Genomic DNA, 12,960 nt, shown 5'->3' with positions numbered 1-12,960 from the left:
CTCTCCCGGCTGGCGGCGCTGGGAGGAGAGGGGCTCGGAGGGGCCCAGCAGAGCCCCTCAGGGTCTCAGATCGGCTGAACCATCTCCCTTCCTCCCCTTGGTGGAGAAGAGCCTTCTTCACCGGGGGAGTGGGCTCAGGGGCGTGGCTGAGGCTTCCCTTCCTGCTCGTCTGGCCCTTGAGCTAGGCAGGCACTTCCTTTTCAGTCCTAGTCCTCAGCAACCATGAAAGCTGCAGCTCCATGGCTGTTCTGGGGCCTTGAACCTGTGCTGGCTCCATGGTGGGGAGTTCATCAAAACCATTCCAGGGTGCTTGAGGCCCCAGGGGTTGCGTCACCTCAGAGCTGGGGCTGTGGTGAATCTGAATCAGCTTGAGACCACTCCCTTTCCTGGGCAGCCCTCCCCCATCGCTTGGCCCAGCACGAGTGGTTCCTCCAGCCCAGGAAAGGCCTAGAGTCTTGCAGATTTCTTCCTTTCTCCCTGGCATTGCTACTGGGAGCCAGAGAAGTGATCAACTCAGAGAACGAGAGGGTTCCAGGAAGGGGTGGGCTGGAAACAATTCATATCCATCCATCCATCCATCCATCCATCCGTCTATTCATTCAACCAATATTAATTTAGCTTCCTGAGGAGGCACCCCTAAAGGATGGAGCCTTTCCTCTCACCCCTAGATTGCAAAGTAGGGTAGCAATAAAGTTTTGTGGGCACAACCAGAAAAACCCCAGTACCTCTGGCCATGGGCCACCCCAAGCTCCCTGGTTGGGCTCCTCCTCTACAGTTCTGTCCCTTTAGGGAGTCCTGGGGGCTTCAGCACAGGCTCTGCCGCTGTGCCCACTGGCCGTGATCCCAGGGTGCAGGGAAGGTGGGCGTTGTGGATGACCTCTCGGACAGTGGCCCGGAAAGTTCTGCTGACAAAGCAGTAGAGGCCAAAGTTGACTGCTGTGTTGAGCATGGCCACCATGTTGGCCACGTCCAAGGCCAGGTGGACCCTCCAGTCCCGGTAGACGGGGGCCACGTACAGGTGGTAGAGCATGACAAAGATCCGAGGTGCCCAAAGGAGGGCGAAGAGCGTGGTGACACCCAGAAGGATGGCGGTGCTCTTGCCCACCCAGGGCCGCAGCCCGCTCTGGCCCCTCCTCCGTAGCCGGTAGATGATGGCCAAGTTGGCAACCAGGAAAACGCCACAAGGGATGAAATAGACAATGAGGCAGTGAGCCCACTTGAGGACCTCATCCATTGTGCTGGGAGGGTCTGCATCCCTCCACACGTCCAGCCACCAGTAGAAGGGGATGCCAGTCAGAAGGGCAGCACCAAGGACAAAGGCGATGGCCCGGTGCGTCCGGCCTGGGGACGAAGTGGCCCGATGGTGCAGGGGGTGGCACAAGGCGCTGTACCGGTCGATCGTGAGCAGGACGGCGATCCAAACGGAGGCATGGTTGGCAGCAAACTCCAGGATGTTAGCTGTGCGCACCACGGCCTGGGGCACCTGCCGGGCCAGCACGGCTCCCTGCAGGAGGAAGCCCACGAACACGATGACCACCTGGGTGACGATATCCGAGGCTGTGAGTGCCAGAAGGTAGTAATAGGAGGCCTTCCTGGTCCTGGCGGCAAGGCGGGCCAGTGCCACTGTGGTCAGGAGGTTGACTGACGGCAACCAAGGTCACGGAGGGGAGAAGTCGGAGGTGTTAGTGGCTCAGATTTGCTTTCTCATCGTCCCTCCCCATCTGCTGGCTCTAGCTTCTCTTTTCCTCTTTCCAGACCCTTCTTAAAACGGACTTGGTCAGGAAGGCTGAGCGGATCAGCCCTGCCCTGTCCAGCCATACACTCCAGGCCACTGTCTTCACCCAGGAGCGAGGACTCTGTCTTACGCACTGGCTTCCCTGGCGACAGGAAGGGATGGGCAAGTCCCCAGTTCCACCTGTTCTTTCCTGCGTCCCCACCCCACCCCGACCCCCAGCTCTCCTCTCTGAAGGCGGTGGATGGTACAGGAAGCTTTCAGCGCAGATGAGGGCAGTCCTACATGAACTCAGTCATCCTAGGAGAATGCCCACACCCGGGGGGTAAAGGGGGCTGCCTGCTCTGGTGAAATCTTGGGTTTAATTATTGAATACCCCAACTCTCGGCCCCTCACGTTTACCCACCACTATGCTTTGCTCCCCAGTGACCCAGAAAGGCAAGGGGATCCTTGGGGTCTATGATCCTGGGTCTCAGGGGTCAGCACAGAGGATCAGCACCCATTGAGTGAGGACCCCAATTTCTGGCCAACCCCAAGACTCCAGACCCCAGCTCCCCACTCACCAGGCAGCCCCAGGCCCAGCAGGATGCTATAGTAGACGACAGGGATGACGCCAGCCACGCACGGGGACCTCTCTGGGGTCTCCGGCCAAGGGCTTCCGAATGCCTGGCTCAGCTCACTGCCATTGGGTGTGGGCAGCAGGGTCCCTCGTGGCTGGCCAGCTAGGAAGGGCAGAAGGGTGGGTTAGAGCATCTGGTCTCTTCCCAGCCTGGTCTGGTAGCAGCCCCACCTTGACCCTGACCCTGAGGTCTTTATTCACCCCTGCTCCATGCAGACCCCTGGTCAGGCCCAGCCAAATGGTAACCCCTGTTGCCAAGTCCACCCTGCCCCAGTCCACCCCCTCAGTGGCCTGGCTCCCCCACTGATGGGAAAAAGTATTCAGTTGGGTTTCTGGCTGTCATAGAGATTATTCCTCCATCGCATTCCTCCTGGTGGAGCTTCAGCCTAGACAGCAGGGCCCTAAAACAGGCTGCTTGTCACTGTCGGTGGGTAGGGAGGGCGCTTCTGAAACAGGGGTTCCTGAGCTCCCTCCAGGTAGCCGGAGCCAGGGCGTCTGGAGTGGGGCTTGAGCAGCTGTGTTTTTCAGAAGCATCCTGGGTGATCTGGACTCAGGTAACTCACAGCAGCAGCACTGCTCTATGAAACAGCCACCCCCTCGTTAAGGAGAACTGTTTCTAGGTTCCTCTCCTTTCTATACTAAAGACCATCCACCTTCTAGTACCCCTGGAGCTGGAACGGCCCTGATTTTCAGATGGGGATGCTGAATCAGGAAGGGTAAGGTGACCTGCCGGTGATCACACACAGCTGGCTTGGGACCAGTCTGGGATGCCGACAGCCACGTGCTCTGGGCCCTGCCCCTCCTCAGCCCACACTTAAGGATTTTAGGTTTCACCTTCCAGCTTTTGATTTTTTTCCCATCTGCTTCAAGCTCCCCATCCCCGGCCTCCAGATTCCTTACTGGCCCTTCCATCTCACGCTCCCTGCCCACCCCCTTGCTAGGCGCTTTACCTGTTACTGGCCCCTCAAGCCTCATGCTCCTGGGTCACCCTCTGGCCTTTTCTGGGGGTTCTCTGCTGCTCCCTCCCAGCATCGCCAGCTCTCCAAGTGGTTGTTTGCCCCACAGTTCTGCCAGCGGTGCTGAGCTGGCGGCAGTCGGTGCAGAGAGGTGGGGTGGTGGGAGGAGGGAGGAGGAGGAGGGAGAAGGTGGGGCTGAGGCTGAGGGGAAAGAGCCTGTAACATAGATGCGGCCTGGAGCAGACGAGGATTGTGTGGGTGCACAGGCAGGGAAGGGGTGAGGCTGGGAGGGAGGCCTTGGGGAGAGGGCAGCGTCGGGGCTCTGGAGAGGCTGCCTCGTGCTCCAAGAGCACTCTGGGAACTGGCCTGGGCTCAGTCTGGCAGTCACACCCTGGTGGGGAGGACTCTGGGGGCAGGCAGAAGCATCCCAGGGAATGACTCTACGGACTGCAGAGAGGAGTGGGGGAAATCAACACCAGGGAGGGAGAGGTGAGGCTGCCCTGGGCAGGGCCCACATCTGGAGAGAGGCCTCATGGGCCAGGTTTGAGGGTGTCCGCCCTGCAGTGGCTGTGGGTGGTGGGACAAGAAGGAGGCTACCGAGGGGCTGCTGGCCTGGAAGGATGGCAGGAAGCCGTGCGCCGAGCCAGCCGTGACCGCCAGGAGAAGTCTGACCAGGCTGCCAGCAGCGCTGGGAAACCAAGACCCAGTGGCCGCCTGCAAGCTGTTGTTTTCCTGGCCCTGGTGAAATGGACCATCCTTCAGAGAATATCAGTCACTGGCAAATAAACACCATCCGGCGCGGCCAGCACTCCGGAGAGGCTGGAATCTGCGCCCAGCCAGCTCCCCCACCCCACGCCGGCAAGAGTGACCATTGCCGCCCACAGTGAGCACCCAGGACACTGTGTGGATTGACTCGGAGGAGAGCTGAAGCCCACGCTCGCTCTCTGGGAATGTCACAGAGCCGGTTTCCAGGCTCCCTAACTAAGATCCCACCTCTGCGGCTGGAGCTACCTGGACTCCCACCTCCAGCCTCACCTCCGCACCCACGCTGGGGACTCAATTTGCTGCCCCCTGGTGGCCAAGTCCTGACCCTGCAGGCCTCCAAGAGCCTGCCTTTGGCCAGGTCCCCTGCACTGCACAGTGGGACCAGGATAGGCAAGACCCACTCAGGTCCCCAGGCAGAGTGTATGGGACTCCAGCTCCAGAGAGTTCAAGTAGCACAGGTAATTCCTCAGGGTGCCACCTCCCTGCACCGGGAGGCTGTGGGTGGGCAAGGACCCACTTACAGCCATGGGTGAGGGTCTCTGCCAACATTTCCTGAAGACCTATCCTGTCCTACACGTGTCACCCTTGAAGCAGCCCCACAGGCTAACTCTGGTCACCTCTGTTTCACTCAAGAGGAGATCGAGGCTCAGAGAAGTCCAGCAACTAGGCTAAGGCCACGGAGCTAGTACGTGGTGGTTTGAATTTGAATTCAGTTTTGTCCCTCCTCCAGAGCTCCAGAAGAGCAGGCATTCAGGCAGCCAGAGGCCACTGTGAGCTCAGGCTTTATGGAGGAGCAGAAGCAGGTCCGGTGGACAGCACTCCGATGGGGAAGGCAGTCCAATCGAGGGAGCAGCATGACAGAGGTGCTGAGGAGGACAGTGACGGGACAGCCCGGCTTCAAGGGAAACTTTCAATGGCGTGTGTGTCAGTTTCTTCCGGGAATGAGTCCTCCTTGTTTATTACTGCTATGCCCCCTAGTACATGTGGCCTGGGACCTAAACTCACGAGTCCTGCTTCCCCAGGCTCAGTGTTGGAGGGCACCCAAGCTCAGGAAGGGAGACGTCATAGGCGGAAGGGAGGCCGCAGCCTGGGTGGGGCTGGGACTGTGAGCCCGCTCCTCCCAGGTGGGTGTTACCGGGGTCCTGCACTTGACCACCTACTCTGCAGATTCAGAAACTTGGCAGCCTGCCCCAAGCTTGCTGTTTTAGCACTAGAGATTCCTTGCCCCACGGGGATCATTTCTGGCTACCGAAATAGCTTCCCAGAAAAGACAGTACGGGGTTGTAGAAAGAAATGTCAAGCAGAAAAGCGGCATTTGAATTCCGGCGCTACGCTTTCTGGGTCATGAAACCTCAGACGGGTTACGTGGGGAATGAATACTCCTGTCTTGGGCTCGGGTGGGAAGTAACATATCTCTCTGGGAGTTGTTCAGGCCCAGACTTGCTCTCAAGGAATTAAGAGTTTCCAGATCCACAGGGCAAAATAAAATGGGCTGCCTCAGACCTTCCATCTCCAAGATTGTGCAGGGCGAACGCCCTCTCGTCTCTCTTCAGCTCCAAGACTTTCACATACTTCACGCGCACATACATGCATGCACATGCATGCACACATACACACCACACACCCACATACACACCACACACACACATACACACCACACACACACTCCAGAAGCCCTTGGATTAAGAAAACGAGAACAGAGAATGCCTATTCCTGGAAAGCCAGTTTCTAAATCATTAGAGAAATTTCAGGGAAAACAGAAGTTAGAAATAGTAAGATGGGGGTCCTCTCAGTGACAGGGAGTCAGAGGTGACCCTCCTGGGTCTTCTTGATAACCTGGAGCCTCCCCGACCCCTGAACCCTTGAAATGCCAATCATCTAACTCTAGTAGGCAGATCTTCGCTTGGGGTGTACATGACAATCACCAGGATGCTTAGAGAATACAGGTGCCCTGGCTCCTAGGTGGAGCGTGGGAGATCCCAGTGCAGATGGGCTACACTTCTAGACACTGATGCAGAGCCTCGAAGAGGCTGGAGTTAAGAAGCGTGTTTACCGAAAGACCGTTTTCAGAGTAGTGGGTTCTTTTCTCATTATGTTTTTATCATCAATAACATTCCTATCGAAAAGCCTTGTGCATGGAAGCCGGGATGCATTCAGAGGCCCAGCCCCCTGTCACACTCAGGTTCTGTCTCGCTGGGCTGGGCCAGGGAGGTGGTGCAGCCCACGGGAAGGTCAGGCGGGCAGCCAATGGGCAAGGGATGGGGGATCTGGACGAGGGGAGCCAGGTGTGAAGGTCAGGGCAGCCGGGAGGGGTTTCCACTGGGCTGGACAGCTGCGTCTCTGCCAACCCGGACGAGGCAGGTGCCAGACCCAATTCCTGCTCTCTCTGCAGCTCCAGAGAGGGGGTGGAGCTGGTGGGTCTCTGTGCCAGCCGGGGGCTGAAATCAATGCATCGAGCTGGTCCCTGGGATCCAGAGAGCAAAGGAGGGCAGGCTCTGACCCACCCCCGGTTAAGGACCTAGCCTCGGGAGAAACTCTGAGGCAGATCTCTTGGGTGACCCCCCACTTCAATTCATCAACTTGGAGGGACGCTCCCGTGAAGATCTGGGCCAGGCCCTACTTTCTCCTGGAAAAGGTGAGGCCTCACCAGTACCCGGCCACAGCCACCCAGACTCCCCCTGGGCTCTAGACCCCACCCTCCTCTCTCTGTTCCTTTGTCCCCAGGTGAGCACGCCCTGCACTAACCCAGCCCGGGGCTGCCGCTGGGCTCTCTGCCTCGGGTTTCCCAACTGTCAGGGTGGGTGCTGAGTCTGCTGTGTGTCTCCTGGGAACTCTGAGGTGGGAAAAGTTACAGAAGGAAGTTGGACAGAAGCTGGTAAAAGAAGCCTTCCAATGAGGCGAGCCAAGAGGCTTGGGAGCACTTGGGAAGGTGAATTAAAGGCCAAGAGTGACAGGGCTTCTGCAGTCCCCATGCGCGGGTTTGGGCTGGTCAAGGCAGGGTGTGGCTGCCTGCCGAGGAGCAGCCTCCAGCGAGGTGGCCAGCCCGGCTCTGGGCGGAGGTGCACAGGGAGGCGTGCAGCTGCTCCATGCCCAGCCCTGCCGTCTTAGCTCACCTCGACTCCGGGCGTGCGGGTGATCATCACTGTCCCCATCTCCCTAAAAGCCCATCACTTTCCCCAGAGCATGAAAGGAACATTCTTCAGCAAAGAACATGAAAATGATACCACTTGCCCGGTGAGCCCCTGTTTGAGACCTTTGTCCTCCTTTCTGGAGAGCTAGCCCACCCCAAAATGGGAGAGGGGGAGGGGTGGGAGCCTGAGCCTCCACCTCCCTCTCCTCTTCCAGTCCTCTCCTTTGCAGCCGGCTCACCAAGATGCTCCGGCCCCGATGCTGCCAAGTGTGCTCCTTGCCAGGACGGAGGCTGCGCCTGGGGACCAGGGGAGGGGGCCGGGGACCCTCTAGGCTGGTGGCCGCCGGTGGTCCTAGAGCCCTCTGCCTACCCTCTGGAGAGCCTTAAACCTCCCAGGAGAGGGATGACCGGCTCTGCTGGGTGGTAGGAGAAGTGGGGGAGGGTGCCGGATCTGTTCCCCTCAGGGGCCCGCGGACAGCACAATAGCCCCTGGGGCTGCTGCTCTCTGGCTTAAGTGGTTGCCTGGGCAACAGCTGGGGCCAGTTTCCACCAATCCATGGCAGAGGCTGGGTGGGGGGAGGGAAGCTGGCCGGGAAAGGGGGGGTGCCGTCCCCTTGAGCTGGATCGTATATAAGGAGGAGGGATGTGAGCAGAGTGGTCTGGGCTTTGCGGTCCCTCCAGTGGGCTTGGAGGCCGGGCACAAAGATGCTTAGGCTGGGCTTCGCCAAGCCTGGGTCCTGGGCCAGCTTCTGGGCCATCCTGACCTTGGTAGGCCTGGCTACTCGTGCAGGTGAGTGGGCAGTGGGCAGGGAGGAGGGGCAGATCCTTCCGGCCCTAGTTGCACACAGCCGGGAGGGGGAGCTATCCAGCCGGCCAGGATGAGCACAGGATTTGATCCTACAGCTTTGTGGAGGAGGGCAGCCTGCCTCCAAGGGGAGGAGGGCTGAGAAGGCAGGCAGGCAGGGGTCTTTACAACCAAAAGGTCCTTCCACTGTTCATTGTCCCAGGCAGCTGGCCCAGGCAGAGGCGGGCAGGATGCCGCCAGCATTCAGGTCCTTCAAAGTGACAGCCTGGGGAGGCAGGGCTGTGAAATTAACCATGGGCTCCTCTCTCACCCTTTCTTCCTCCCCCTGCCTCCCTCTTACACACAGATGCTCTGCTGTCCTGTGTGCCTTCTCCCTAGTAGCCCAGCCGGGCCCCAGGCCCTTGTGTGTGTGTGTGTGTGTGTGTGTGCGTGCGCGTGTGCAGGGGGCAGCGGGGTGGGGGTGAGGGGAGCGGCTGTCCATCTGCTGCTGTCAGTTCCTCACACCGCGCTCGGCTTGGGGAAGCTGCTGGCAGTGTTTTCTGTCACTGAATTTTCTGTAACTGAGTGTGTGTCCCTATCTGACCCTCACGGTGTCCCTGGAAACACAGGAGAAGGGCCCAGTGCGCCTAGCCCGGAAGTGGGGGCACCAGCCTCAGCCCACTGGTACCCGGAGCGTTCCAGTCCAGTCCCTGCCCACCCTCTGTGCTTTCTCTGGTTCCCCGCCGGAGACCGGGACCCAAGAAGGCAGCTGGGCCTGGAAGCAGCTTCCCCTGTGTGCTACAGCCTCCTCTCATGCTCTGCCCCTCCCCTACCACTCAGGGCTCTGACCTCCAACCCTCTCTCCCCTCCCAGCACACCAAGCCCATCCTCTTCAAGGGCCTTTGCGGGGCTGGTTCTCAGCCTCTGACTGGCTCCTTCCCATCACTTCTGTAGGGAGCCCGTTTCTGATTTCTGCACCGAAATGAGCCCCCACTCTGCTACTATCACCAGCCTTATTTATCTCAATCTAAAATTAGACAGCAGAGGGGAGGGTATAGGTCAGTGGTAGGGTGCATGCCGAGCATGCATGAGGTCCTGGGTTCAATCCCTAGTACCTCCATTAAATAAACAGATAGACTTAATTACCTCCCCCTGCTAAAAAAATAAATGTAAAACCAGACTGCTTATTTACACGATTACTAGTGTATTTCTTGCCTGTCTAATAAGCTAACTTGCGCTTTTATGAGTGTAAGGAGCTGGCTTGCTTTTGTTCACTGTGACGGTCCGAGCTCCCAGCAGCGTCTGGCTTATAGCAAGTGCTCAATAGACATTCGTTAGTGAAGGCGCTGCTTTGGACAGCTCTTCCTGGGGGTTAGGTGGACAGTTCTTCAGCAGGTGAGAGGAGTGGGGACCAAGAGTTTCCTCAACCCTCGCCTGCAGGTCTGGCACCAGTGGAGACCAGCTTTGGATAGTTTATCCCATGCTGGTTCAGGACCTCTTCCTGTCAGAATCCACCCCCCCTTCCAAGAGCATCCTCTCAGGGTCTGCTCAAGGTCAGGTTCACAAGCTCCCCCCCCCAGGATGTGCTTGTGTGCACACACATGCATCCATGCACCTCATGGGCACAAACAGGTGAGCACACAGCCTCCCCAGGCCCACCCGTCCTCTGCCCACATCCAACCACACACATCTCCAGCTGGTCCCTCTGCAGCCCCAGAATGCTGCCCTGGGTCCAGGTGCCTTCTCAGGCTGTGCGGTGTTCCTTCCTCCTGCAGCCCACAAAGCTGATGTCGGCGGGGAGTCAACGGGCACCTCCATCAACCACTCCCAGATGCTACTGCAACGCTTACAAGAGCTGCTGCGGCAGGGCAATGCCAGCGACGTGGTTGTGCGGGTGCAGGCTGCGGGCACCGACGAGGTCCGAGTCTTCCACGCCCACCGCCTGCTGCTGGGACTGCACAGCGAGCTGTTCCGGGAGCTGCTGAGTAACCAGAGCGAGGTGGTTTTGCAGGAGCCCAGGGACTGTGCTGCCGTCTTTGACAAGTTCATCAGGTGGGGAAGGAAAAGAGGGAAGATTTCATCCCTTTCCAAGCCCCTGGCTTCTCCACTCACTGGGTCACGGAGGCCCTGGCTTGTAGCAAACATCACGTCCATTCCTTAGAGGTCACTAGGATGACTGTGCAACCACCTCCTTCCCTTCTTCTACTGCCCTCTTGCAAAGTGCAGTATGACTCCCCTGCCCTTGCCTGTAAGCTATATGTGGTTTGATGTCAGATATCAAATGCTTGCAGAGCTGTTTCCAGACCTGGCCTTGAGAGCTTTTAAAAACTAGATTCCGGGGCCCCACTCTGGATCCTGGGCTTCACGACTCGGGTTGGGTCAAGCAATCGTTTCTTATTCTAATGTCTCCGTGTGGTTTTGGTGTCTGGCCAGGTCTTGAACCACAGGGTGAGGGAGCAGAAAAGGTTAGCCAGTTCCCTCCCCCATCTCCTACTTCCTGCCAGTGTGCTGCGCAGAGGGCACCATTCACACTATAGTCTGAGAAATTTGCCCTGTCTTAATGGCTTAGACAAGGTGGCTGCAGAATTCCCGTCATTGCTTCCAACTTCCAGGCAACAGAAAGAGGGATAACACGGAAGGGCCAAAGGCTCTTCCCTGACCTCAGTCAGCTCTATTTAGCCAGCCTTCCCCCAATCCCACTCTGTGCCTCTGTGCACCTCTCATTGGCTAGAATTTAGTCAGGTGACCACACTCACTCTAAGGGAACCTGGGAAACATCTTTTATTTCCAGAGGCCCACAGCGAAGCTAAATGGCTTGCCCACGCTCCTGGCAAGTAACTGGCAGAAAATGAATCCGAACCCAGATTGTAAACCTGGCAATGGCAGAAGCCATATCTCGCTTGTTCTAGCACAGAGCTCGGCACCCAGTTGGCGCTCATTAAATGCATGCTGTTTCCGTGTCCCCACGAGAAAGGGAAAGAGGCCGTGAAGTAGGAATGAGCCGTGAGAAGAAAAGACAGGAAGCCTCGGGGCCCACTGTTCTGTTGGCGCCCCGGACCCCGAAGCTCTCCGCCCAAGCCTGAGTGACCTCTGGACTCAGAGAGCGGCTCTGGGTGGGGTCGGGGCGTGAGTGGCGGGGTGCCTCATCTCTGTGCCTCTCTCGCAGGTACCTCTACTGCGGTGAGCTGACCGTGCTGCTGGCGCAAGCCATTCCCCTGCACAAGCTGGCCACCAAGTACGGGGTGGCCTCCCTGCAGCGGGGCGTGGCCGACTACATGCGCGCGCACCTGGCGGGCGGCGCGGGACCGGCGGTGGGCTGGTACCACTACGCGGTGAGCACCGGGGACGACGCCCTGCGCGAGAGCTGCCTGCAGTTCTTAGCCTGGAACCTGTCGGCGGTGGCGGGGAGCGCCGAGTGGGGCGCCGTGAGCCCTGAGCTGCTGGCACAGCTCCTGCGGCGCTCGGACCTGGTGCTGCAGGACGAGCTGGAGCTATTCCACGCGCTGGAGGCGTGGCTGGGCCGTGCGCGGCCGCCCCCCGCGGTGGCCGAGCGGGCGCTGCGCGCCATCCGCTACCCCATGATCCCGCCCGCGCAGCTGTTCCAGCTGCAGGCGCGCTCGGCCGCCCTGGCGCGCCACGGCCCGGCGGTGGCCGACCTCCTGCTGCAGGCCTACCAGTTCCATGCCGCCTCGCCGCTGCACTACGCCAAGTTCTTCGACGTCAACGGCAGCGCCTTTCTGCCCCGCAACTACCTCGCGCCCTCCTGGGGCGCCCCGTGGGTCATCAACAACCCGGCCCGCGACGACCGCAGCACCAGCTTCCAGACGCAGCTGGGTCCGAGCGGCCACGACTCCGGCCGCCGGGTCACGTGGAACGTGCTCTTCTCGCCGCGCTGGCTGCCCGTCAGCCTGCGGCCGGTCTACGCGGACGCCGCGGGCACCGCGCTGCCCCTCGCGCGCCCGGAGGATGGCCGGCCGCGGCTCGTGGTCACGCCGGCCAGCAGCGGCGGCGACGCGGCGGGCGTGAGCTTCCAGAAGACGGTGCTGGTGGGGGCGCGCCAGCACGGCCGCCTGCTGGTCCGCCACGCCTATAGCTTCCACCAGAGCAGCGAGGAGGCCGGCGACTTCCTGGCGCACGCCGACCTGCAGCGGCGCAACTCCGAGTATCTGGTGGAGAACGCCCTGCACCTTCATCTCATCATCAAGCCAGTCTACCACACCCTCATCCGGACCCCCAAGTAGCCAAGCCGGGCTGGGGATGAGTTGCTCGGCGTCCCTGACGCCTCTGGATCCGGAAATAAAGGCTCAGCATAGATGGTCCAGAGGGACTGGGAGTGGCATGGCCAGTGGCCAGGCACTGGCAGCTTTGGAGCCGGGTGGAATCCAGGTGAGGGGTGGTAGACCAGATGCCTGGTTTCAGGAGCTGATTTCAAGCTGACTTGAAAGTAATGCTCTTGGTAGAATAAACCGATGCTCAGAGAGGTAAGGGGATGATTAAACCACCCAGTTCCTGAGTAAAAACAACCCAAAGAGGGTCCCACAGGCTGGGGGCTCTCCATCTTGTATTAGCTCCCCTCCCCGCCACAGAGAGCCCCTTACCCCCACACGGAACAGGGCAGGTAAGAGCATCCAAATAGGGTACTAGGTACCCCTCGTGGGAGCTTTCTCACCTTGAAGCGGAGGGGCTTAGCTGAACAATTTCTGAGCCTGGACTTCAGAGGGTAACCACCTCATTTGGATTGTGGACTACTCCAAGTCTCTGGTCTCTCCTGGGAGGGGGTCTGGGCAGGTATGAAGGCTGGCAGGAGGAGGCCTTATAGCCCTGCCCTTCCTGGAGAGGGACCTCAGGATCTAGAGAAAAACCACTTTCCTCCACGTGTTTGCAGGTTGGTGCTATAAGACCAGCCAGAGGGGAATGGGGTGTGGGGGGGAGGCGGGGGGGAGTTGGGTTGAATCCTCTTCAGTCATGGCCACC

General features: G+C 59.4%; 2 protein-coding genes across 3 annotated transcripts; one reads left to right on the top strand and one right to left on the bottom strand.

Moving 5' to 3' along the window:
* Positions 1–716: 716 nt before the first annotated feature.
* On the bottom strand, positions 717–7,224 carry GPR142 (G protein-coupled receptor 142). The gene is made up of 4 exons (XM_010950991.3): positions 7,186–7,224; positions 6,249–6,339; positions 2,296–2,454; positions 717–1,641 (listed from the first exon to the last, which is right to left on the bottom strand). The coding sequence occupies exons 1-4, from the start codon at positions 7,222–7,224 to the stop codon at positions 770–772; spliced, it is 1,161 nt and encodes a 386-aa protein (XP_010949293.3). The 3' UTR covers positions 717–769.
* Positions 6,390–12,471, top strand: BTBD17 (BTB domain containing 17). Of its 2 annotated transcripts, none has more exons than XM_074343615.1 (3): positions 6,390–6,707; positions 9,762–10,038; positions 11,153–12,471. In XM_074343615.1, the coding sequence occupies exons 2-3, from the start codon at positions 9,818–9,820 to the stop codon at positions 12,225–12,227; spliced, it is 1,296 nt and encodes a 431-aa protein (XP_074199716.1). In that variant the 5' UTR covers positions 6,390–6,707; positions 9,762–9,817; the 3' UTR covers positions 12,228–12,471. The 2 variants fall into 2 exon arrangements, with proteins under 2 accessions (XP_074199716.1, XP_010949129.2); XM_010950827.3 differs by lacking the exon at positions 6,390–6,707 and adding an exon at positions 7,784–7,992.
* Positions 12,472–12,960: the final 489 nt, after the last annotated feature.

Source organism: Camelus bactrianus, chromosome 16 (genome assembly GCF_048773025.1).
Source record: "Camelus bactrianus isolate YW-2024 breed Bactrian camel chromosome 16, ASM4877302v1, whole genome shotgun sequence".
Lineage (NCBI taxonomy): Eukaryota > Metazoa > Chordata > Mammalia > Artiodactyla > Camelidae > Camelus > Camelus bactrianus.
The sequence above is the reverse complement of the archived record's forward strand: the minus strand, read 5'-3'. Positions and strand labels throughout refer to the sequence as shown.

What these genes read in the sequence shown, in the direction of transcription:
- BTBD17 (XM_010950827.3), top strand. Translation starts at nt 7,908, where the DNA reads ATGCTTAGGCTGGGCTTCGCCAAGCCTGGGTCCTGGGCCAGCTTCTGG. An exon ending in AGGCCTGGCTACTCGTGCAG is followed by an intron (nt 7,993 to 9,761) that starts GTGAGTGGGCAG and finishes TTCCTCCTGCAG; the next exon opens with CCCACAAAGCTGATGTCGGC. An exon ending in GTCTTTGACAAGTTCATCAG is followed by an intron (nt 10,039 to 11,152) that starts GTGGGGAAGGAA and finishes CCTCTCTCGCAG; the next exon opens with GTACCTCTACTGCGGTGAGC.
- GPR142 (XM_010950991.3), bottom strand. Translation starts at nt 7,224, where the DNA reads ATGGGGACAGTGATGATCACCCGCACGCCCGGAGTCGAG. An exon ending in CCCGCACGCCCGGAGTCGAG is followed by an intron (nt 6,340 to 7,185) that starts GTGAGCTAAGAC and finishes CCCCTCGTCCAG; the next exon opens with ATCCCCCATCCCTTGCCCAT. An exon ending in GCTGGGCCTGGGGCTGCCTG is followed by an intron (nt 1,642 to 2,295) that starts GTGAGTGGGGAG and finishes GGTTGCCGTCAG; the next exon opens with TCAACCTCCTGACCACAGTG.